Here is a 26050-nt window from a genome sequence, read left to right on the forward strand (position 1 = left end):
TTTTAAAATCCTATTCATATTGACACAGAGGTAGCGTGTGTGTGTGTGAGCGTGCGCCTGTGTGTGTGTGTGTGTGTGTGTGGAGGGGTGGCAGTGGCTGACACAGACTGCTGTGCTGACTGAGATGGCTGCTGAAATGATTAACCGTGAATAGAGCTCAGTGGCAGAACATGGCTACGCAGCCTTAAGGTACGACGCATTCTCAGCAAGCTTGAGGTAGAACTAGGTTAAAGTTTAATGGAAGTGGCTGGTTGAAGAGAATAGTGTGTAATTACTGTAGCAAGAATGAGCCATTTCTCAGTTTGTGCTTTTCCCTCCGTCTAAAGGCTTGTGTCCAAATTAGAGCTCAGTAATGGTGTGCTTACGATGAGCCGCTGGGACTTCCTTTCAACGCTAAATACGTAGCTAATTAAAACACCAGTGCACAAAACACCAAACAAAAGCGACACGCTAAGCTGATGTTGTCTATTAGAGGATTACATTTACACAACAATGGCCTTCCGCAGTGGCCACAATGCCCAAATTGGTTTTAATTTTCTCCAATGTATCAGTCCATAATTGCTCTTGTGTATGCTTAATTCCACTGTAGTCTATCACTGCAAAACTTTAGGAATTTGTGTTGATCAAGTCAGAATGGATTTTATAGGGTGAGCGCAGCCAGGCAGTTGAAAAGGACGCAAAAAACAAGATACTGCTGCTTTGAAAACATAAAGGAAAAACCTTGGGCTCCTGTGAGTCAACGCATCGGCCCTGTTGTTCCCGGACGATGAAAATGCCTCTCTGTGCACTGCGGCGAGCCGGTCTGGCGAGTGCGACAGTGTTGTCGCCTCCTTCGGTTATTCAACAGGGTGAAGCCACAGCATGCGTCCACTCCCCAAGGCTGTCAAACTGGTCGCCGTTCTCTTGTGTGATGTTGTATTGTTTGTTTCCCATGGGTTCAAAAATGTACCTTAAGAGTGAATGTGTCACTCCATTTCACACTTTACATAAAAAGTAGGGTTTCAGTACAATTCAATTAGAACATTGTCTAAAGGGCCCACTACACATATTCACCATTCGCTTTAGCAGAATGCGTATGAGCTTTAATGCAATATCACCATGTTTTATTAATTTAATCAACAATCAGTGAACCAGTTTGTTGAGAGTAGTGCATCCTTAGCTGCCCAAACCCAAGGAACCACGGGCAGCCACTCTAGTTCTTCAGATCAGCAAATTGAGGTTGTCCAATAGTAAAAACACTGTTATTGATGTTTGAATAAATCAGATTGTGTCCTTTGCATAAAACATTCATGATGCCTTTAATGAGGACGTACAGTATGTGTTTTTCTGAACCCTTATTTGTTTTGCACTTTTGAGTACATGTTCAGCAGTTTTCAAATGCGTGCGGTTTTGAAGTGCTTGGATTCCTTTAGCGCTTGTTTTAATTTGCACTTCTGTTCTTCTGAAGCAAAGATTCAGGGTTTCTGCTGTCTTCTCTTTTTTCTTTCTTGGGCGTAGGCTTGATCTCTGAGTTTGTGATTTCTCAGATCACCACACACAAAGAGTCTCTCTCATTTTCTTCCTCCTTTATTCATCTGCCGTTAACACTCTGTGATCAAACCAATTAATCACAATCAAAGAATCCCCCTCAGATTCGGAAGAGATGCAATTATTGTATTATTCTCTGAAACGGAGGATGAGGATGAGCTGCAGACCGAAAATCAGTGCTGAGCTGCTCAGCTGGTAGATCCTATGTAAATCTCATATGCTAGGCAGCAGCACACACACACACACACTATTCTCTACTGTAAGATATTCCTCTGATCTCAGTAAACACGACATTATGTGGCTCTATCCAAAAGGATGATATTTGATATGTGCTCTTTGCTCTGTTGGTGTTGATAACAACGCCAAGGTCATGGAATCCATTCCCAAGAACCGAAACTGCATATATCAGCAAGCATCAGACTGTACATTGATTTACATGAAAGCGATAATCCTTAGGAAAGATGTTTCACATACTATATATATTGAGGCAGCAGTGTTTGACTCTCTATCTCCTTCAATTTAGAAAGGTGTTTTTTTATTATTATTCTCAGGGCACCACTCTCAGATTTCCATTCTGTCACTGCAGTCAGAACACTAGCACATACGGGTGAGGTGAGGTTAAGGATCGACCCGCCCAAATTCAATCCAAGCATCACTGCAGTGCCAGGAAGAAAATGAGAGCTGGAAAGAGAAAGAGAGCCCCCCCCCCCCCAGTTGTCTGTGGGGTAAAGTGTTGCCTTTCAATTAAAATTAAATTAACACGGAGATGACTCTCGTGGCGCCTGCGTCTTAACGTCAGTGGTTAAATGTATATTTGTGCATATGCAAGCGGTATTGTGAGAGTTCAGGCTAGCTAATCAAATCAGGTCTGGCCTTATTGATTTTTTTTCTCTAAGCCTAAATTGAACTCATTTGCATTATGAAATTTATTGCATTTGGTTTTCACATGACTCAGTTTTATACCGCCTCTTGTTTGTGTTGAGAGATCAAACTGGAGTAGACCTCCTAAATGAGAAAGACAATTGGACCACAGTAAAATACACTCTCATCTATCCGTAGCCTCTCCATCTACAACCTCCCCCACCTTCTAATTTTTTTTTTAATCTTTCCTCCCTCTACTTTCCCTGTGATAGGTTAAAGCCAGAAATATATGGGATGAGAAAAAGAAGCATCTTAAGAATTCTTGTTGTCATCCTTTTATTGGGACATGTGGGGTAAAGAGAGCAAGAGAGAGAGAAAGAAAAAAGGAAAGTGTGGTTTCTCTTGATTTCTGAAGCCAAAGATCTATGGGATTAGAAAAAAAAACATCTGAAGAAGTCTTTTGTTGTCAACCTTTTATTAGGACATTTGGGGGAGAGAGAGAGAGGGAAAGAGAAAGAGAGAGAGAGAAAGAGAGAGAGAGAGAGAGAGAGAGAGAGAGAGAGAGAGAGAGAGAGAGAGAGAGAGAGAGAAGGAACGTGTGATTTCTCTTGATTTCTGGCGTCTCCTCTGCAGCACGACAGCCTTTAAAGACTCAGAGAGCTTTGGCTGCTCCTCGGGTCGTGAGAGATCAAAGGGAAAAGTACAGAGTCTCCCTTCAGTCTGTCAACCCCCCGCACCACCACGCGCAGACCGCGCGCAGGCATAATCACAGCCCTGCGCGCAACATTCATCAGGACTTAAAGATTAAAGAGTCATTTAACAGCTCATTAATGTGCCATTCCTTTAGCACAGATATAATAGATGATTAAGCACATTCATGTTTGGCATCATCATCTCTGTTATGCATCACATCAACATATTAAATAGAATTGTATAGATGTAATACTGTCTGAAGTGAAAGACAATTTTACCCGGTCATTGCTCCATCCCTTATAGATATGTTCTGAATGTGTCGTGCGTGTGATGAATTCTTTACCGACTGAGCATCAACTTCTGTTTGTTGCGCAATATTTCTCTATCACTTTTTCATTGCTGTGTTGTAAAGCTTTACTCATTAGTGTGGCGTATGATGATTTCGCACTCAGTTTCAGACCTGTTGAATGCCATAAAACTTTTATGACTAAAACTGGCAAGCTGATGTCAATGGTTATTCATTCAGTGCTGCAGTCCTTCTGTGATTTTCCGTTAGATGCACTGGGGACACCTACACAGCTACAGTTGCAAACTGCAATAGACAAACAGAATATGAGCCAGAGACGTGTCTTTTCATTTGCCTACCCACGATGTGAATCAGAGATCCCTCGCCTCTAGTTGCCCACTCCTTTGCTATGTGGTGCCACTACACAGTCCTGCCACTGAGCTTCAGTGTGTGTGTGTGTGTGTGTGTGTGTGTGTGTGTGTGTGTGAGTGTGTGTGTGTGTGTGGGAAGTGTGTGTGTGTGTGTGTGTGTGTGTGTGTGTGTGTGTGTGTGTGTGTGTGTGTGTGTGTGTGTGTGTGTGTGTGTGTGTGTGTGTGTGTGTGTGTGTGTGTGTGTGTGTGTGTGTGTGTGTGTGTGTGTGTAGGACCTGTGTATTATTACGATAAAACACATTTTTACACAGTTGAATATATTACAGATATACAGTAGTTTTCATGTCAAGGCAAGGATTACTCATCGCTATTGAAATTTGTAATCTGTGACTTCTATTGACTTTTGCTTGAAAGGTCTATTTTCACTCACAACAGTAAGGTATACAGGTGACATAAGGCTGGTGACATGGCTTACAATCACATGTAGTTGCTAAACATTAGCGCCTGTAGATGCTTTTATGCACCTTGTACCTGTGCTTCAGTGACATTTCTACAAACTATCCACTTAAAGGTAGCTGTTAAAGACCTAAATTCCTGATGATTCTAATTCTGCTCAGCCTGCTGATGTTGAACTCTAGTGTATGCTATCCGTGGTTGCTAGGCATGGGCCATGAAGGACATACTGCTGGATACAGTACCAATGGCTGTATGTGTGTGTGTGTGTGTGTGTGTGTGTGTGTGTGTGTGTGTGTGTGTGTGTGTGTGTGTGTGTGTGTGTGTCTGTGTGTGTGTGTGTGTGTGTGTGAAGGACATACTGCTGGATACAGTACCAATGGCCCAATATGGAGATCAAGTCTGTGGGGTTCATATGAAAGTAAATAAACCTTTACTTGAACCACTACCCATATTACCACTCTTAAAGGTGCTCAAAACTGCCAAGCAATGCATGCAGTTATCTCTGTCCAGATTTTATAACACTCATTAGACAAAAACTACCCGACAGATTGCTGAATATGAAGAAATAAGAAGCATCGTTATGGAGGCAAAAACAAGGCTGCTTATCATAACCCCATAAAATGACCTTGGTCTAATCAAACTTACAGTTTTGTTTTTAACAACAAAATAACAAAAAATGTGCCTGTCTAAACAGTAAGCGATTCCTACCATCTTTCACGTCCCTAATCTGTTCGAGATGCCTGTCCCAAAGTGAAATTGTTTAAACTCTTCTCCCCAAATCCTCTGCATGCCGGTGAGAGAGCAACTCAAGAGCTGAAATGAGGCCCTGCCAAGGGAAACATAAGAGAGCATTCCATTTGACACCTTGCATAATGCTTCTGCAAAAAGAAGAAAAAAAGAACTCTGAAAGGCTGTGAGTGTGTGCCGTGGATCCTGGCAGATTGTGTGGAGTTGTAAAGCTCAGAGTCCTCAGCAGGGGAGAGCGGGGTTGCAGTGAGGCCAGTGGCGGCTGGAGATTTAATAGGAAGTTTCTTCTGAAAAGAGCTCTTCACTCCTCGCCGCCGCTTGTCTTTGGCAGGGTAATTGGTGGCTGTCGCATTCCGAGGCATCTTCGGAGGCTCCGTGTCTCCCTTTGAGCTGTTTATTTACGCTGCTGTCCTGATTAAAGAGCCATGTAGTTTATTACAGAAAATTAGGATGAAGGGAAGAGGTTGAAGAGAAACCATTTGAAGTGATGTGGGAAAAGTTCCGTTTAGTTTTCCTTTTTTCTCCTTTGTTGAGCGCATGCTAGTGTTTATGTTTGCTGACAGGACCAAGGCATGCTTCTAGGCATGCGCTAATGAATGGGAGAGGATCCTTGAGTTGAAGATGCAGATAGGAGGGAGGATAATGAACACCACCCTACCCCATGTGTATGTGTATGTGTATGTGTATGTGTATGTGTATGTGTATGTGTATGTGTATGTGTATGTGTATGTGTATGTGTATGTGTATGTGTATGTGTGCGTGTGCGTGTGCGTGTGCGTGTGTGCGTGCGTGCGTGCGTGCGTGCGTGCGTGCGTGCATGTTGCAAAAAACAGTGTGCAAAAGGAACACAGGCAGTTCTTCTGTTGGTTGAGTGGAGCACAGTGAACACTGGAGCAAATTAGCCTCCTGGGAGATCAGCCCGCTGAAATTGAAATTGACAGCAGGTGACACTCGCAAACTCATTAAAATATGGCCGTGGCATTAAAAATAACATGGAGAGAAACCAGCACTGGCCAATGTTTAGTCATTCAAGCGCAGCCAGGGAGAGATAAATAACACGTCTAATTGGACGAGCAGCTTGGCAATGCCTGGCCCTGCCAGTCGCTCAGTTCAGACAACCTCTCCCCCTGGGGAGGCAGCAACCGGGCCGGCCAGCCAAACCAAAGTTCAGAGATGTGTGTTATTTACGAGTTGGCCTGGCCTGTAACCTCTCTCTCTCCACTTGCTCCTCATTCTTCCTATTCGCATTGCCTGTATCACTCACAAACACACACTCTCTACCTCCTTTATCCACCTCCCTCTCTCTTCCTCTCTCTCTCTCATCCCCTTATTTTAGCCCCCGCAGCTCCATCCAGACTCCTGCTGACTAATTCATTCATATCACTACTCAAGCTGCTGTGCTGTGCTGTGCTGTGTTGTGCTGGGCTGGGCTGGGCTGGGCTGGGCTGAGCCCTGGTGTGTAGGGCTGTGCTGTGCTGTGCTGTGCTGTGTAGGGCTGGGCGGTATTGAGTAGGGCTGTGCTGGGCTGTGCTGTGCTGGGCTGTGCTGTGCTGTGCTGTGCTGTGCTGTGCTGTGCTGTGCGGTGCTGGGCTGTCCTGTCCTGTGCTGTGCTGTGCTGTGCTGTGCTGTGCTGTGCTGTGCTGTGCTGTGCTGTGCTGTGCTGTGCTGTGCTGTGCTGGGCTGTGCTGGGATGTGTAGGGCTGGGCTGTCCTGTGCTGTGCTGTGTAGGGCTGGGTGGTGCTGAGTAGGGCTGTGCCGTGCTGGGCTGTGCTTTGTAGGGTTGTGCTGGGCTGTGTAGGGCTGTGCTGTGCTGTTCTGTGTGTAGCAACTGCTGATTGTGTACTTCTTGGTTTAATCCACTAGAGGTGAGGCAGGGAGGTGGCACATATACTCTGGTCTCTCTTCTTTCTCGTTTGGCTTCATCTGACTGCTTCTGTCTCTTTTTCTCTTGGTTTTGTTATTATTATATCCTCATGCTAGCACTTGGTGTTTCTCTCTCCATTTGTGTTCATGTTTTATATTCCATGTTTTGGTAGCCTTCAATATGCTGCATCATCTTCTCTTTTTCACACATTCGCTCGTCTTTTCCAGTACATTCATCTCTACTGTCCCTTGTTCTTCTCTTCCTTCATTCCTTCTCTAGCCCTCTTTCACTCCCTACCTCGCAACATCCCACCCCCCACCCCACCCCCTTGCTCACCTTGCGGATCGGATGTTTATGAAGAAGAAGCTGAGTGGTAGACGGAGGGGCCTAATGAAGAAAGTATCGATTTCCTATAGAGGGGATTTAATCAAACTCCCCTGACACATCCAGTGGGACAGGGCTGCGGCAGCAGCACCAAATTACACTTCATACAGCATCTATTTTTCAGCGGCGCGGATAAATGGACCTGCCCCACAGATGGATGTGCGGCTCGGGAGCTCGTTCATCACCGGCCGAACAAGGGGCGGAAAGCACAGTGATTGAGACGGGCAGTGGCGGCGGCCAATAATGAATGCCGACCATTGGGGGGAGGGGAAGGAGGGGGAGGGGGCGTTGGGGAATGGGGAGGACAGATGTGGTTAGCTGTAGCCTGCCAGTGACAGAGTATGTTGAATGGGAGGTCAGTGATTAATTTCGGCCAATGGGATGTAACCCTGGGCCCGAGTAGGGGAATGATGATTGCTCTTAACTGTAGATTCATTGGTGGTATTGTACAAAGAGGAACCACCTCCTTGAAAATGGGTGGACATGTGGTGGGTTAAGTGTTTGGATTTGTGTTTGTAAATCTCAGTTCCAAAGTGTGTTTTAAGCCTTGTGGCATTGAACTGTTTTATGATTTCAGTGCTGCAGTATTGCCTCATTGCCCTAACTGTCATTACTCAAGACTGAGCAGTGAATGTGCAGGCTTGGTTACCTTTATAATGGGACCTGGCTCAACTGTAGGTAGGCTTTTGCTTATTTCCACTCATGGACTGGAGGAGAGGAGAGGCGAAGCAGCAAAGCTGTCTGTGTCTGTGATGATGTTTACCCAGTGCATGACGGTTCAGGTTTAGCTGTCCCTCTGATTGAAGTCGCTGCACTGCACTTACACAGTCTGTAATTCTCCACAGTCACCTTAGAGGAGGACCTTAGAGGAGGAGAGAGCGGTGAATCATGGTGGGTAGTGGGTGGGGTGGGGGGTGAGATTCTGGACATTAGATCACAAGGCAGTACTTAGCCTTAAGGTGGCTTTAATTCTGAAGATGGATGCTTCTTCAAAGGGGTTCACATAGATATTGATCATCCTTGAAATACTTGGTAAGCCACTGTATTAAAGGTTTGTACACTGTGGGTCAATACACAATGGTTATTGTATTGCTCACACTGGTAGTCTTGTGTGCGCAAGCGAACGGTATACACAATTTGCTCCATTGATGTTAGGCTTAGGGATGCAGAAAAAAAATACTGACCACATTAAATCATGAGGCTGTTGAAGGATTTTAGAAACCTCCTGTTGACTTGATTTTCAGGGTTTTTTTCTTTCCCTAGAATGAGGTCCTGTAAGACCCGTCTTTTTTGGATAAATGGTTAAATTAAAATCTCATTAGTCAAGTCTGATTTCTGCCACAGGGCCAAACAAATCTGTGTCAAGAGACCATCCTAATAATATTCCAACCTCAACATGGTTTTACATGGAACTGTTCCCTGTGTGGTTCTTTTGGCAAAGCAAATGCTCAATCATGCTCATTGCAGCAGAACCATCTGGATGGAAGATGGAAGTACCTTAATGTTGCAGCCTAGGTAGCCTATCCAGTCAGTATCAGATGTACGGAGGATGTGGTCTCAATCGCAGTTCATACAGCCCTGTCCCTCCAGGGGCATCCAAACACATTTGTCAGGATGCTGTTCGTCGACCTCAGCTCCACTGTCAATACTATAATCCCCCATAACCCGAAAGACAAACTCAACCACCTGGGATTTGCCACTTCACTCTACTGATGGATTATGGACTTCCTCACTAACAGACCACAAAATGTCAGAACGGGCAAGCACACATCCACACATCCCGGCCCTCTTCACTCTCTTCACCTACGACTTCAACCCCATCCACTCCTGTAACATAAAAGTGAGGTTTACTGATGACACCACCATAGTAGGGATCCAACAATGAGGAGACACACTACAGAGAGGAGGTCCGACATCTGGTCCAGTGGTGTTCGGACAATAATCTGGTTCTGAACATCAAATCCAAGGAGATCATTGTGGACTTTAGGACATCTAGGAAGACCACACATCCCTCTCTACATATAAATGTTGAGGAAGTGGAGAGTGTCAACAACATTAAGTTCATTGAAATCCATTTAACAAAATATCTCTTATGGTCCCCTAACCCTTCCCATCTGGTGAAGAAAGCTCAACAGAGGCTTTTCTTCCTAAGAAAAACCAAACAGACCAAACGTCCCTCTAAACTTTTGCAGGAGCACAATTGAGCTGTGCTGTCCACACCTGGAAGGACTTCGTCTGGGTGCCCAAAACGGCACAGAGGATTGTGGGAACTGTGCTCCCAAACCTGTACACAGTGTATGCTAGTCATCTACACAATAAGGCTAAACATCAGCAAGGACCCAACCCAGTCAGGTCACAGTCTGTTTGTCCCCTTACCATCAGGGAAAAGATATAGAGCCACAGAAGCCTGTACTAACAGCTTGAAGAAAAGCTTCTTCCCCAGAGCTGTAGCCATTATCACCCCCCACTTTCCCATAGCTGTTAGGAGTGAGTTTATATTGCACTGCTTATACTGTCAGTATTTACCTGCCTCATCCAAGGGCCTTTATTTATTATATAGAGGATGCTACAGTATCTTGTTATTTATCTGTTTATTTATCTTGTGTATACCTCCCTCAGTACTGCTGCTGGTCTCTCATACTAAATTTCGTTGTAAGCTGCAATGACAAATAATGCGTCTCATTTCTTATGTCTTATGTCTTTTAACGCATAAAGAGGATACTGTTGCTGATCCTGTGGTTTCTCTTATCATGTTTTACTTTGATATTTTACATCCTATTCTTGTCCATCAGTACTTCAGATCCCGTGTCAGCGGGGGGACATCATTTTGACACAGGTTTCCTGCTAGAGGGCTGGAGGCTTGTTTGCTGTTGTTTGTTTCATAGGAAATTAGCATTATTGTTCACTCAAGTGTGTGATCTTTTAGCAAAATGTTCTTTTTTACCAGTTACTTCAAACAGCCTGCTAATTAACATTTGTGCTTGAGTTGTTTCACCCAAAAGATGTGCTCCATGAATAAAATCAAATGTGACAACGGAAATCTAATTTTCTCTTTGCCCGAAGTAGAGTGGCCATATTTCATGGGCACTAGTGTTACTACGGTGACCTCTGCCCATGGCAACATGAGTACCTCCATCTGAGTGTCTGCCGCAGAGCATTCAAACAGTCGGCTTATTTGCATAGCATCTGCTTAGCTCAAGGAGAGCAGCCTGTCAATCACTCATTACTAGACCAAGTGGAGCATATGGGGTGACCATGGCAACACCTGGAGACCAATCATTTTGGCACCAGGCTAGATAATTCATCAAGGAAAGAGCAAGTGTGGTATTAACGTTCCGTCAAGGGTAGCAATTTCACCTTTTTTTTATGCTGATCGTAAACCACAAGATCAACCATGACATGATATATATATACATCAAAAAATGTTGGTATATGTATTTGTACATGGTATCTATACATTTCTTTAAGTCTTTCAAACCCTTATAAAAGTTACATAGGATTCTAATACAGATTTGGATGTGGGTGTTGCATGTTAATGCAGGGACTGAAATCTGTACCAGCTCTTGTCTCCCTGGATTCCTTGAGTTGCCAGTATGTCATGAGGCAGGAACACAGGGCTGTCAGATACCTTTTTAAATGACCTACATTTACGGTTTGGCAAACATCAATTAGTTCCCCCTTCCTCTCATCACACCGCAGTTAACAGCAAACCTTAATGGGTTTGACTCTAATTCCAGTCTCAAAGACACCAGATACTCTTTACAGCTTTTTCCGAGAGAACAGATGGATTTATATAGACCCTGATTCATTATTTATTCCAAACACCGCACAGGCAATGTATCAAGGTCTCTGTCAATGAGGCCTGTACTGGAGCAGAAACAGAGGTATGACTGGGTTGACAAGACATTTCAAAATGATTCACTGTTTGCCCTGTACCAGCATTTTAGACTCTGGAAATCTAAAAACAGTGTTTAGTGTTTAAATTTCAACACTGAATTAGACGTGTTATGAGACGAGTATTAAAATAGCATAGGGACATGAATAATGAAGGGATGTTTGTTGGTTGTTGGTTGTTTTTGGGTTTTGGAGTGATTTAAAAGGGTCTATTTTTATTTATATTCAGGTATGTAGCTCAGCCCTGATTCAAGCCATGTCAAGTGTTCTCACGGACTTGACTCCATCATGTCAGCCTCCTTGAAGTCATTTCACTGGTATGCATGTGGAGAGCATACTTCATGAAAGAAGCGTCAAAAAGATGGAGAGAGGGGAGGGGGAAGAAGGAACCAATGGATGATTGATGGCCAGGCTGGTTTTTTTTTTATAAATAATACATTCATACGTACATAGCACCCCAACAGAGTGATTGACGTTTTTATGTGTATGTGCATGAGTTTATTAAGGGTCAGGGCTATAGATGTTAGTGGATTTGCTCCTTTGTGTATATGTGTGAAGCATATCTCAGGGTAGGTTTGTGTGTGTGTGTGTGTGTGTGTGTGTGTGTGTGTGTGTGTGTGTGTGTGTGTGTTTGTAATTGTATACAGTATACGTCAGAAATGAGTACACCCCTGTGCTATAACACTTAAATATCAAATGATTCAAAATTGCATCACCTTACAGTAATTTTATTACTTCTAAGTTGAACAGTAAAGTATTTGACCGAGTGTCATTGTTAGGTCTGATCACTCAGAGCTAAAGACCTGATTTAAGCCATGCCCGACTCTTTCACCATGAAAACGGAGGTGGTTACAGCAGAATAAGCCTGCTGTGAAGCAGAGTGGAGCTGGACTTGCAGTGCCTGAAAGAGGAGGGAGTAATCAAGCGCTGCACGGTGCACACAAAGTTGGAGGACATGCAAACCCAGAAGAAAAGCTCTGGTTAATAAAAAAAAAAAATCTAGCTCTATTGGCTTTTTCAAGAAGACAACTCAAGGTAAATCAATGAGAGTGGGTATAATACAACGTATTGAATTGTGTTGAATGCAAAAATGAAAATGAACTACTGTATAGCAACCCAGGCTTACATAAAAAATGAGCTTATGGTGAACTGATGACCAAGTCTGTCAAGTGAGAGTTATTCTCTCAGTTCAATTAAAGTTCAAAGGCACTTGCTTTATTAACATGACCATAAGAGACAGTGTAAAATACATACATATAGGCTTTATAGGGAAAGGTTTTTGTCACATATGTAATCTCAATATCAAGGTATACTGTATATACCTCCTCAGCCTTGCCTTAGCCTCTGATCTTTTCAACAGCTAGGAACACCCCCGTTTGCTGCTAGGCACAATTAAATACACGATAGCCACTCAATGAAACTAAAATCAGTACACCTTTCATTACTGAGATTCAAATCTTAATTTTTTTTCTCAATATTCCATATGTCCGGACCTCTTGTTTTGAAGACACTCAATCCTCCTTGGTATGGAGGATACACATATTTGGACAGATGTTCTGCCACTCTTCAGAGATTACATTTTTTCAGCTGCTCTTTGCTGGTGGGGTTGTGTTGCTGTACCGTTTTCTTTAAAATACCCCAAAGGTGTTCCGACAACGTGCTTGGCCAGGTCATATTTCTTTCTTCTTTAGAATCTTAAGTCATTTTGGCAGTGTGCTTTGGATTCTAGTCATGTAGGAATATTTCTTTTGCCAAGCTTCTGGAGACTGGTTGTCATCTTGCCAGCAAGTATTTTGGTATATCCACCACCATTCATGGCACCATCTATAAATGTCATCTCCTACACCTTTTGCTCTCATGCAGCCCCATTTCACATTCCCACCTCTGTGCTTCATGGTCAGGACTATTCATTCATTGTGGCAGTTTCTGGCTAGGTTCACACCAAACATGCTGGACCCCGTCTGTGCCAAACCAATTTATCTTGGGTCTCATGTGACCAAAGAATGGGCTTCAAATATTCATCATGTCACGGCCAGTGAGGCCAGAGATGTAAACTTGGACCCAAAAGCACACGCAAAAAAATAAACAATGAGAAAAATGAGAGTGTAGTTAAATGTGTCTTTCTTTACAGACAGGCAGAAATGTATTAGACTTCATAATCTCCAGAGATTCAACACAGGGCACAAGAACCCAGAGGTCCAGAGAGCTTAGAACAAACAGTAGCCAGAAAACAGGAGCTGAAACTCTAACGTTAGGCACTCACAGACCAGACAAGGCAAACAGTCCAAAAATCCCAGAAAAACAAACTCCCATCACAATAACCAAAAGCAAACCCAGAGTCTGAAAACAAGCAAGGCAGCAGAGCACGCACACATGAGCAGGACAGTGTGGTCAGTGGCGAGATAACTCAAGAAAAGAGAAATCCACAGGGCCAAGTTTAAATGCAGTCGCTGATGAGATCAATCACAGGTGTGCTGGCGGCAGTACACTCCAGAACCAGACAGAGCAGGATGCAAGTAAAACATGGAGCAGAGAAACAGGAAGCATGGCTCACACAAAACACACATGACAGGACACATATAAAAACAGGGATCAGGACGTGGAAGAACCTGGGCCAGATCATGAATCCAGGCGGCTCTCATGTTCTTCTTTATGTTGCACATTTTCATGTTCTGAAATTAATCTTGCCGTTTTGTGTCGAAGATAAAGCAAAGTTTTGTTTTTCTTGGATGCTTTTCATAGAGGTTGACGTTATGCAATGTCCTCCACACTGTCTGAGCAGGGTTGCCAACTCACACTTTTGGCAAGAGACACACGCTTTTATGTCCCGTCTCACGCTAGCATGAACAAAAATGTATTGACTTCAATGCATGTCACGCCCCAAAAAAAAAGATTGTTTTGGTCAATCTCTCCGATTTGTCTCAAGCCAAGCCTTAAAAGTTGGCAAATTTGTCTGAGCTGTCAAAGAAACTCAGATTTCCATTCCATTAAGAACCTCAGTGCCAAGTGTGAAGTGCTTGCCTGTCTTTTTTAGAGCTAGATTCTGTAAATAGCAGACTGTCGGTGGCATCATTTTTGGAGGACAGCCACTGTGGCTCTGATTAGTGGTACTATGGCTCGTTCTGTACTTCCTGATTACTGCTACATCTATCTGTGTCTTGACTGACTTTTAGTTGGTCACCAATATTTTCCACGTAAAGCCATGACACAGACAAGAAAATAGACAGTCCTAACCCTAAGTCCAACATTGAGAAGGTTCTGGTGTTCACAATCACAGGCCATTTCATAACCATGTTTATACAATTAGGCTAATCACAGGTGTACTTAATTGTGTTCACAGGTTTTCTGACTTTTGTGTATCAGGTGTATTCACTTTCTACTTTGTGGCCTGCATTTTCAATATAGCCTTTCTAAAGTATTTGTTTTTGATTTTTTTATAAGAGGAACTATTCTACTTGTCAACTTGGATATTGCACAGGGGTGGACTCTTGTATGCTGTATATGTGTGTATGCATGAGTGTACAGGTACACACGCACACAGGCACACATGCACGCACACGGGCACACATGGACACACAGGCACACACGGACACACAGGCACACACGGACACACATGCATATACACGCACACTAACACACAGGCACACATGGACACACAGGCACACACAGACACACATGCATATACACGCACACGGATACACAAGCACACACGCACATGGACACACATGCACACACACACACACACACACATGCACACGGACACACATGAACGCACACATGCACACATACATGCACACGGGCACACATGAACCCGCACACGGACACACATGCACACACAGAGATATGCATCAGCAGCGCTGGATGAACACCAAATAAGTAGAGGAGTGAGCTGCATCAGACAGGACCAGAGGCACAAACTCTGGCAAAAGAGCGACAACACCACCCCCTCCTCCCCTATCCTCTCCCTTCCCATCCCCCGCACTGCCTCAGCCCAGGGAGAGCTGCTGGTGATTGGGACTAGGTGGAGGGGAGCTGGGGCTGGAGTACCCTTGCGGCTGCACCGGCCCTTAATTATGCAGCTGTCTGCTGAGACACTCTGCGTGCCGCCCCGCGCCGGTCCTTATCGAGTTCAGCAGATGCAGCCACCGGCAACTCATGCCAGGAGTGCCAAAGAAAAATATCCCTCCCCCAGGGCATGCTGCGATATGTTAATGTTAAATAAATGCGTTTTAATGGTGGTGGGGGTGGGGGTTGGGTTCCTGCACTGTCGTTCCAGAGCAAGGTGAAATGCGGGTAGCCTTATCGGTTATAGTCACAGGTGTGTGATGGGATGCAGTGTGAAATAGCTGCAAGGGTGTCTTCCTCTATGCTCTTGACCACATGGAACTCCCTGAGAAGTTTTGTCCCCTGCTAATATCAGTCCTTATGGAGGAAACTGTCAGTAGTTTCTGGCAACTGAATGATAATGGCAGTGTCATATACAGTATATGTGTTTAAATATCTGATCCTTTTAAGAATGGCATTATCTGCGCGCTGACTTAACATCTCCTTAAAAGTGTCCGATGTTAGGGTTAGCAGAAAATGAGTAATGACAGGACTTCAACATATGAGAGGAGAAAGAGCACAGCTCACAGGTACAAATAAAAACAAGGAGAACCAAGACAGCAAAACAGATAATAGAAGGATGGAAAGGGTAGAAGAAAAGCTACGTTTTAAAAATAACGTTCTTCTCCAGTTCTGAAACAAATTTGACTTTAGATAGAATTTAGGGCCGTAGGGCCAAGTAGTCTATGAACGCCTTGTGTTCCAATTTAGGTGTGAAGTGCTTTTTCTTTTTTTTTTCTTTAGGAAGGTTGATAGAGGGCATTTAAAAGCCTCTTCCATAATTAAATCGCTTTCCTCTTCATGTTGTTTGGTATTGTTGCATTGTTTTAACATTTTCTACTATTTGTGCCGTGGTTGCTGCTCTTGTGAGTGGCTATGTTGTATTATTTATTCTTTTTGATTGTGGTTTAATGTAGACCCTGGGTAGAGTGTGCCTGACAGTCGCCTCAGGCGGCTCTCTAATATATTACAAACATGGCATAGCAGGAGGTTTAATATTTCTCTCACAGAAACACTGTACTCTTACAAGAACTCAGAGACAAACACATTATCCCATTGTCATTACAGGGAAATGTGTTAGAGATCTTCAGATCTGTAATGTACACAAAATGTGTCCCTATACACTTAATGATATTTGTACCGTTTGTGTTGGAGTGTGCTTGAGGTTGTGTTAAACCCAGGCTTGATATATGCTACAATAAGTAATGAGTATGTTATAGTGGACCAGTGAGAATAGGAGGAACAGCTGGAGGGCTACTGCAGGCTATTTGTGTTTGTGTTTCTCTCCTTCCCTGTCTTGCCCTATTAAGCGCACAGCACAGTGTTGAAAGCCCAGAAGGCCAGCTGCAGGCCAGAGCCCATGTGGAACCTGCCCACCACCACCACCACCAGCCAACAACAGTCCAATCTGTGTGTCAGCACTTCTATCAGTGAAGGAGAAAACAATCAATATACACCCACTCACTAGCAAATCCCCCCCCCCTCGCCCCCCAACTCGGGATTATGACAAACTGTGACCTTCATAGTTCCAGTCTAGTCACCATCTCGCTAATTACCGTGCAAATGATACAGAGGAGGACAGTAATAAAGAAGACATCATATCCTGACAGCAAATTAGACTGTTTATCTCCCTTTCTCCTCTCTCTCTCTCTCTCTCTCTGTCTCTCTCTCTCTGTCTCTGTCTCTCTCTCTCGCACTTGCACCCTCTCTCCTGCTTTGTAACTTTGCCTTGTGCCTTCTTCTCTCGCTCTCTTTCTCTCTCGCTATTTCCCACTATATGCCAGGGGAGGATAAAAAATGACCTCATTATTACATATTTGTTTAGAGTGGGCTTTTATCTTGAGAGCCACCTGCACCGGTGCATGTCGCTTCTTCTGCTCCGTTAGAAGAAAGAAGCTGCAGTTCCGAGCAGCTAGTTAAAGCCGTCCTCAACTGAACCTCTGAGGAGACGCCTAACAGCGGGACAGAAGGCTTCTCAGATCTCAGCTTACTTGAACGAGCGCTGCTCGCGGGTTTACAGATGTGTTGCACCTCTGGGCTACCGCCCTGAGACCAAACTGATGAGTTGATTGGTGTCTTTGCAACACGTTGAGCACCTCCCCCCTAACCAAAGCACCACCAAGTCAGTTCCTAATGCACCAGTTTTTCAAAAACATGCTATTCCCCCATCACACTGATCAACACAGCTGAATCAAAGTTCTAAAAAGGAATGAGAGTCCCTATACACCATCTGTGAGGGTCTTGCTTTGCGTGCATGTATGTGTCTGTGCTTGTGTGTGCTATTATGTTCTTCTATGCCTGTGTGTGTCTTTATGTTAGTATGTATTTGTGCGTGTGTGTGGTTGTGTGTGTGTGTGTGTGTGTGTGTGTGTGTGTGTGTGTGTCTGTCTGTCTGTGATTGTTTTTGTGTGTGTGTTTGTATTTATGTGAGTGTGTGTGTCTGAATTTGTGTGTGTGTTTGTGTGTGTTTGTATTTATGTGTGTTTGTGTGTGTGTGTGTGTGTGTGTGTGTGTGTGTGTTTGCATTTATGTGTGTGTGTGTTTATATTTATGTGAGTGTGTGTGTCTGTATTTGTGTATGTGTTTGTATTTGTGTGAGTGTGTGTGTGTGTGTGTATGTTTGTATTTATGTGACTGTGTGTGCAGCTATTTGCATTTGTGTGCCTCTCCCATTGCCTGCCACAGGGAGTGGGAGAAATGCAGTTAGCTGGACTGTGAAATGTCATTAGGGGGAAGAGCAGCAGACGCTCGGCCGGCCAGGCAGCTCTGTCGCTAAGCGCCGCTCCTCACACCAGCCCGGCGCCCTCGGCTACAAGCCATCGCCTCAGCCACAGCTCTCTCCTATTTAATACTGACAATCTGATTAAGGCCAGAAAACAACATGAGCAATCTTAACAGGAGTGAAATAAATGAGGTTATCTCACGAGCAAGACAAAAGCAGTGGATGCACATTTCGCACTTGAATCTCGGGTCTGTTAATCAGTTCCTGTAAATGAGTTAGATAAAGTGAGCACATGTTGAGGGGAATAAATAAATAAGTAAATTAATTTCACGAGAGGAGGAATCGGCATGTTAAATTCTGCGTCGGTTTATGATCCATCTGTGACACCCAGCGCTGTGTAGCGTCAAGGTTCTGCAAGGCGTGTGTTGTGTAGGACAGAAGAGGAAATGTGGGACAGGGTAGCAGCAGGGGAGCGGTGGAGACCAAGAGAGAGAGAGAGAGAGCACTCAAAGAAAAGAGATACAGAGGGAGAGATGACAGGAAGAACAAAAAAAAGAAAAGGTAGAAGAAAGATTCAGACATAGCAGTGTGTAGAAAAAAAAAGAAAAATCACCAACAAAGACAAGACAAGACAAGCCATGGCAGATAGCAACTGAGAGATAGAGAGAGAGAGAAAGAGGGAGGGAAAGAGAGAGAGAAATAGGGAGAAGGAGAGAGGCAGATAGGAGATATAAAAGAAAAAAGGAGACAGCTGAGCAACCAAGCAGCTCCAGTCATTTCATGTCATATCCAGTGTTCTCCTGCTCTGGCAGACACAGCAGTGCTCATAATCATCAGGGCAACATGACAGAGCATCGCTCAAATGCCTCTAATAAACACATGCATACATACACACTAACAGAGCCCCTTACACACACACACACACACACACACACACACACACACACACACACATACATACATACACACATACACACACACACTCACATACACACTAACAGAGCCCCTCACACACACACACACACACACACACACACACACACACACATACATACATACACACTAGCAGAGCCCCTCACACACACATACACACATACACAGACATATACATACACACTCACACATTCCCTCACACACACATACACACACATACACACCCACAGAGCCCCTCACAAACACACACACACACATATACACATCCACAGAGCCCCTCACACACACACACACACACACACACACACACACACACACACACACACACACACACACAGACACACACAGACACACACACACACACACACACACACACACACAAACACACACACACACTTACAGAGCCCCTTACACACACAAATACACACACAGAGGCAGGAATATTGAGATAATCTAGATATTATTCCCCCACCCTTGGGTTTGTAATCCTATTTGCCCAAAACCACCAGGCTTACAAGAAGCTTGTTGGATCCACAGTTTCTGTATTATTTTTTTCCATTGGTTCACCTGGTACCCTTACCACTCTGGTAATTGGCCTCATCAGTGTCTGCCTTTGAAAGTTCAAATAGAATGCTGAGTGTGTGTATGTATGTGTGTCTGAAGGTGTGGAGGTGTGTGTTTGTGTATTTGTGTCTGAAGGTGCGGAGGTGTGTGTGTGTATATGTGTGTCTGAAGGTGTGTGTGTGTGTGTGTGTGTGTGTGTGTGTGTGTTTGTGAGGGGCTCTGTGTGTGTGTGTGTGTGTGTGTGTGTGTGTGTGTGTGTGTGTGTGTGTGTGTGTGTGTGTGTGTGTGTGTGTGTGTGTGTGTGTGTGTGTGTGTGTTTATGCGTGTGTGTGTGTGTAGAAGTGTGGGAGATGGGGACAGTGAGCACAGGTGACTGGTTGGCAGGCTGAGGAGTCCTGGAGGGGCAGCAGAGGGGAGAAATAACAAATAAGTGAGACTCTGCAGCGGAAGGGAACCGATATTATTAAGGGTGTCCTTGGTTTGTCCGCAGACCCAGCTGCCCCCTGCAGAGCGCCTCAGCTGTAGAGGGCCTGTGGTGTTCACAGGGCAGACATTGTAAGAATGCAGACACACACTCACACATATCCAGACACACACAAACACACACACACACATACACAACTTCAGATACAAAGCTGCATATACACACAGGCATACACAGATATACATAGAGGTTATTCCAGTAGGCTTTTGCAGATACATAAGCCTGTCTACAGCCAAACAGAACTGCATTGCCACAAACAGCAAGTCATTACTTCAAGAAGTGGAACTTTGTCTGCGTTTGTTCACCTATAGGAACAGTTTATAGTGTGTTATGTAACGCTCAAGTTGCTCACAGTCCCAGCAGGCGTTTCCCTCCTAACTGCCCCGATTTTCAGAAACATCAAAATGCTTTCCACACCTTGGGAGTTTTCCAGATGGGATTCAGCTGTGAGCTGACCCGTGTGCCAAGGTGCCGCCTCTCCCCCTGCTTGTCATTCAGGATTTTCCCCCACGAACAGTGCAGCCAAGGTGCACCGGTCAGCATCCCAGGGGTAGGAGCTGCCATTGCCCCCTATGCGGCAGGGCTCTCTTTGACAGGCAGACTGAAGTGGCTGTCTCCTACTGAGCCCCTGAACCAACTCCTCTCCAGTCAGCTGCGGTTGATCATTTCTCCTCCTTTGAGGGGAAGCCGCTCCTACGCAAGAGTTGCTGGTTGCTGTGACCGTGCTTTGGCGAGGCCTGAACACCGAGCGCAAGGCAGAAACAGCATGCCTGCTTTTTTGTAATTCGATTGAGACAATTAAAAAGCACTCTATTGTATTATGCAGATCGGCTGTGATAATTAATTTAGGCCGAACAATGGCAGAGTCAAAAGCCAGCTGACATTACAAACCTGGGACCTCCAGGGACTGCCTTGGCTTTTGTCCCAGTCTTCAATATGAAATCCCCGCTTGCCATACTTTCACTTGCTAATTGTATTTTTGTCATTAACTGCAAACACAGTGCCACCGTTGGTTATGTAGTCAAGGTGAATAAGTCTCATAGGAGAGAGAAAAGTGCTGTGATGAGATTCAGAAAATTCTAAGGATCCTCAGTGTCATTGCACTCACTGACATTTGAGCATAGGCTCATCCATTCAGTTACAGTTGAAATGCTTCAAAGTGGTACTAGCTGACTCACACAGTGTTCAAACTTGTGTCAAAAGCCACATGTGAAAAACTTTTACATGCAGTGGTGGTGAAGCTATTCAAAGTAACCTAACCGTTTCCACAGACTCAATAAGCAACATTTTTGTATTGTATGGTGCACTCACATTCAGTGCTGTAGAAAACAAAAATAGGTCTCTCTCTTTTGCAGTTAATGATTGGTACACGTTAATAGCGAACCTCAGCCAGTTTACCTAAAGCATACAACTATTGGAATGAAATAGCAAAGGTAATCTTTGTTTAAGTGTATTCCATTTTTCTAGCAAACTGACAGTAAATGAATCTGCACCAAGATTAATCAAGAATGCGTGCAATTGTTTGTGTTGTTGTTTGCTGTTAAGAAATGAAAGGGTCAATTATAGTTTACAAGTACTTTTGAGATAAATTATGTGAGGGATAAATGCCTACATACCTATATACTGTACATGCATAGCTTCCTTCCTTTTAAAAGCAGAGTCCGCAATTTGTTTCTGGTGGCGTAAAGGGTTGTTGTGATTTTAGCTCAACAGCCAATCAAATTACAACCCTCCCTTTCCGGTGCTCCTGAAGCACCATGGTGATTGGCTGGGATTGTTTATGGCTCGATCCGAGCCACTATACGTGTTTCCTATTTCCAGACCCTGGACCGTCTTTGAACACCGATATTGTTTTGATTGCAAACACTGAACAGAGAAAGGACTGTGAGGAGCTTTTCACTGAATTTGACAAAAACTGTGTGGGATTAGCATCGTGGACTGTACCTTCAGATCCAACCTTGTTGGGATCTGTAAAGATATTGCCATCAATGACAGTGAAATAACACATACTTGGGGACGAACTGTCATACACATCTTATGGCTGGCGGAAAAGGCTGTTACCCATTCAACTTAAAAAAAGGCCTCTCAAGGGTCATCTCAGATCTACTCATGCTGCAAAATCATGTGTGAGTGTGAGCCAGCAGAAAACACTGCAGAGGTGCACGAAGCACAAAGGGGACATTTCTCCCACAACAACGGGAGTGTCTCATGCCCCTCTTAAGCTCAGGCAAAGGAAAGGAACATAAACACAACTGCATATTTCATCAGTGTTTTATTTCAGTCCATTTTGGAGAAAAGGTGCACTTATGTTACAAGCTATTGGTCAGCTGGACACCAGTTGACTACCTGATAGCATAGGCAGAATTTTTACATCAAAAATGCCTGGTTCGCTATTATCTAATGATGAAAATTATCAACATTTTGCTTGGCAAAGGCCGCTCATGATGAAAGATGTATGTGATCAGCCGACAATCTATATTGCTAACATGCAATACCGATCATTTTAGAGGGATTAATGAACTGCCTTGTCATGTTCTTCAACGATCATGTTATGGTTTCATTAGGGGCATTCATCAGACATTAATAATCCTGAGATAAGCTATGGCTGTTGCTCAGCGGTCCTCTGCATCACAGTGTGACTGGAGTGTAAAGACGAACAGGCATGGGTACTTGTGTCTTTCTAGATATCAGGGAGGTCATTCGAAGCCATTCAAGAGTCCTTGAATCAGTAAGGCATTTAAGGAAGAGTACACAGTACATAAGATGTGGGCCGCAAATGTCCTTCAACAGTTCACATTAAAATGGACTGAATCTGGTCAGGAATCTACGAGGCCACCACCGTTATTAAATCCAACCTAAATGACAGTCATTATCATAATGGGTCATTGGGTGTACACGATACAGTGCTATTCAAAGTAATTGTCTCTCTGAGGAGAAGAAGTGGTCCATTGGGGAATATTCGTGGGTTGCACGTAGTGCTGTGGGTATTTAAACTGAAATGAAATCCGTCTGCTCAGATGCAAACATTTGTATTTATTATGTGTCTCTTTTTGCAGGTTTTCTTCACTGAGCCAAGATGTCCCTGAAGGTTCAGACCAGCAACATCACTAACAAAAATGACCCCAAGTCCATCAACTCCCGCATCTTCATAGGCAACCTGAACACCGCCGTGGTCAAGAAGTCAGACGTCGAAACCATCTTCTCCAAATATGGCCGCGTGCTGGGCTGCTCCGTGCATAAGGGCTTTGCGTTCGTGCAGTACGCAGGCGAAAGACATGCCCGTGGCGCCGTCATCGGGGAAAACGGGCGCGTTCTTGCCGGACAGACTCTGGGTGAGCCGTCAATCACCGTCTCCTTTCATCTCTTCACCAGTTCAGTTCATCACGTCCTTTTTTTTTTTTCCTCGTGTCTTTGAAGAATATGTGACAGCTTCAGACCTGTCTGAGACTGAACGTGATTAGATTTGAAAGATGTTGGATGTCAACTCTAAGCAGGGTTCCGGGCTATGAATAGAGGAAACATGTTTGACAGTTACATTTATGCATTTGTGACAACTAACATCCATATGAGCAATTACTCTCTCTCTCTCTCTCTCTCTCTCTCTCTCTCTCTCTCTTTCTTTCTCTTGATCTATCTCTCTCTGTCTGAAGTGGGAAGGAGTCTAGGCTATGGCAGGCCTCCTGGGCCATAAGAATCAAAGCACCTGCGCTTGTCCAGAAGCTTATCGACTCTTTTAAGAGTGGGCTAGCACCAAAGTGCAGATCTTTTTACTGATATTAGCCTCCCAGCCTTTCTCTTTGAGATTAGCATGCTGTCAGGTGCCCTAGGAGTGGTGGAATTCACAGCACTGGCTGTGGTTTGAATCATGTAAAAGGCCTGCGGTTAACCCGGTGACAGCTCCCTTTGCTATCTCTGCGCTACACATCCACTCTAAAGCAGGGAAGTCAGAGGAAGACGGTCGTTAAAAACCTGTCACAGGGAGACTGTTGGGTGAGGGACCAGAGAGAGAGAGAAAACACAAAGGAGTTGTAGGGGGCCAGGCAAGGTGCATTAGGTGCATGTAGGCCTTGCTCTTTTCTATGGCCCCCATAGCTGTCAGCCCCCTGAGACCTGCTCAGCTCAGGTTAACCACCTTAACTCTTTCATGGACCGGTTAACCAGCTTTCAGCCCTCGGCTCCCCTCTGGGTTCTGCTTCTCTGCGCGCTCCTCATCCTTCCTCCACCTCCAAAAGCACAGCAGGCCAGACATGAGGTTCTGTCAGGACCACACTGGGTCACTGCTGCTCTGCTCTGCTCTGCTCTGTCTATGGCTCCACTCTCCCTGACGCCTTTCTTCCTGCCCTTTGACCCCTGTCCACCATGCCCACTTCCATGATTGGCATCTTGCGCATCATCTCTTCACACTTTTGGTCATCTTGCCTTTCTTTATCTCTCTCTCTCTCTCTCTCTCTCTCTCTCTCTCTCTCTCTCTCTCTCTCTCTCTCTCTCTCTCTCGCTCTCTCTCTCTCTCTGTCTCTCTTTCTCCTCTCCTCTTCTCTCTGATCTGATTGATAAGAATCAAGTTTCTTCATCAAAAACGTAGTTATGAGTAATTAAAGATACTATCAAGCATTTTCAATCCCACAAACATTTTGTCAACCTCAGCGAATTGCCCCTCACTGTCTGATCAATGTTTTTGCTCAAAAAACCTTGGATGTTTGTACACAGTCCTGGCTCTGTAAATGTGACACAAACATACTGGCTCGGACTGAGCCGTAAACAATCCCAGCCAATTAACACAGTGCATTGGGAGCACAAAATGGTTGGTAAATTGACTGGCTGCTGAGCTCAAATGGCAACAACCTTTAGCGAAACTGAAACTGAATCGCGGACTGAAATAAAACCATTCAGCACCTATAACAGCTCAAACAGAATTGCATTATTACAGAAGTATTTGTATATGTAGTGCATGTTTTTACACAGAGGAACTTGAAGCAATTGAAAAAAAATTGAACTTTAGGCCAATTGAGAGTATGCCCCCTGCTGGCTTCATTTTACAACTGACTGAGTGGACTCAAGAAAAATGTATTTTTGTTTCAAGAGACACTTCATCAACAGGTCAAAGGCACAGCAATGGGGGCTTGTTTGACTCCTAACGTCGCAAACCTTCTCCTTGACTTGTGGGAAGAGGCATTAATACATTTAACATTTATTATACATTTTATGATGGGGCAGGTTCATTGAAAATATATTTATGATTTAGTCAGGCTCTCATATGTTTCATAATGTTATTAATGGTACCAAAAATAACTAGAAGATGAGTCTGGAATACTCATTAACAGAAAAACACTATTTGATTTGCGACTAATCAAAGACCCTAGTTGTGATCTTCACACATCTATTTTCAGAAAACCAACAGACTGCAACACCATTCTTAGAGCCAACATCCATCCACCCTGGCTCATTGGGCACATACCATTTGGTCAATTCCAACAGCTTCAAAGAATTTGTGACTTAAAGAATAATTTAAAAATTCAGCTGAGCGGTATGTGCCACAAATGTTGCTAGAGAGAATGACCCATATATTCTCTTGAAAGCTATTTTAATATTATTGAATAGAAATCATGAACACAAAATATGCAATTAGAAATGTTAACTTGCAGTTTTCCAATGCAAAGCATTATACAAGGAGGCCATAGCGTAAGAGTGGTTGGTATTAAGGCTATCCCCAAATCCATTTTCCATCTTGAAGCAACTATCACATCGTAAAACATATTGGATTTATTGCCTTTGAAGCACAACTACACCTGCTGTTAATGAAGAAATTGATTTTACGCCATTTTTGTAGATGAGGCTTTTTGTGTGTACATGTATATCTAGATGTATGGCAGGTATGTACATTTGTTTGTATTATATATATTAGGCAAGAGGCTTTTCTTTGGCTCTTTGCCAGGAACAATGCATTCAGTCAAAGTGATACATATTGGCAGGATGGCAGGGATGGATCTTATACGCTGGCACAACACAGTGGGGAATGGTGGACAAAGACACTAACACACAAGGGAACTACACATGGGTACACCCCAGGGGTTCTAATATAAGAACATTTTTACAGGACATGTTCAGGAGTATGGGTGAACTTACATCATACACACAAGAAAGCTCACAACATTCTGGCACA

At 44.1% G+C, this 26050-nt stretch overlaps 1 protein-coding gene across 1 annotated transcript in view; it reads left to right on the forward strand.

The window, feature by feature from the left end:
* Positions 1-22966: 22966 nt before the first annotated feature.
* Positions 22967-26050, forward strand: part of raly (RALY heterogeneous nuclear ribonucleoprotein) — a gene marked incomplete at both ends in the record, with an annotated part of 14220 nt that continues 11136 nt past the window's right edge. The window contains one exon of the mRNA XM_080846352.1: positions 22967-23222. Within this exon, the coding sequence (XP_080702478.1) occupies positions 22967-23222 (256 nt within the window). The remainder of the gene's footprint in view (positions 23223-26050) is intronic.

The sequence above is a fragment of the Sprattus sprattus genome, assembly GCF_963457725.1.
Source record: "Sprattus sprattus genome assembly, chromosome: 10".
Lineage (NCBI taxonomy): Eukaryota > Metazoa > Chordata > Actinopteri > Clupeiformes > Clupeidae > Sprattus > Sprattus sprattus.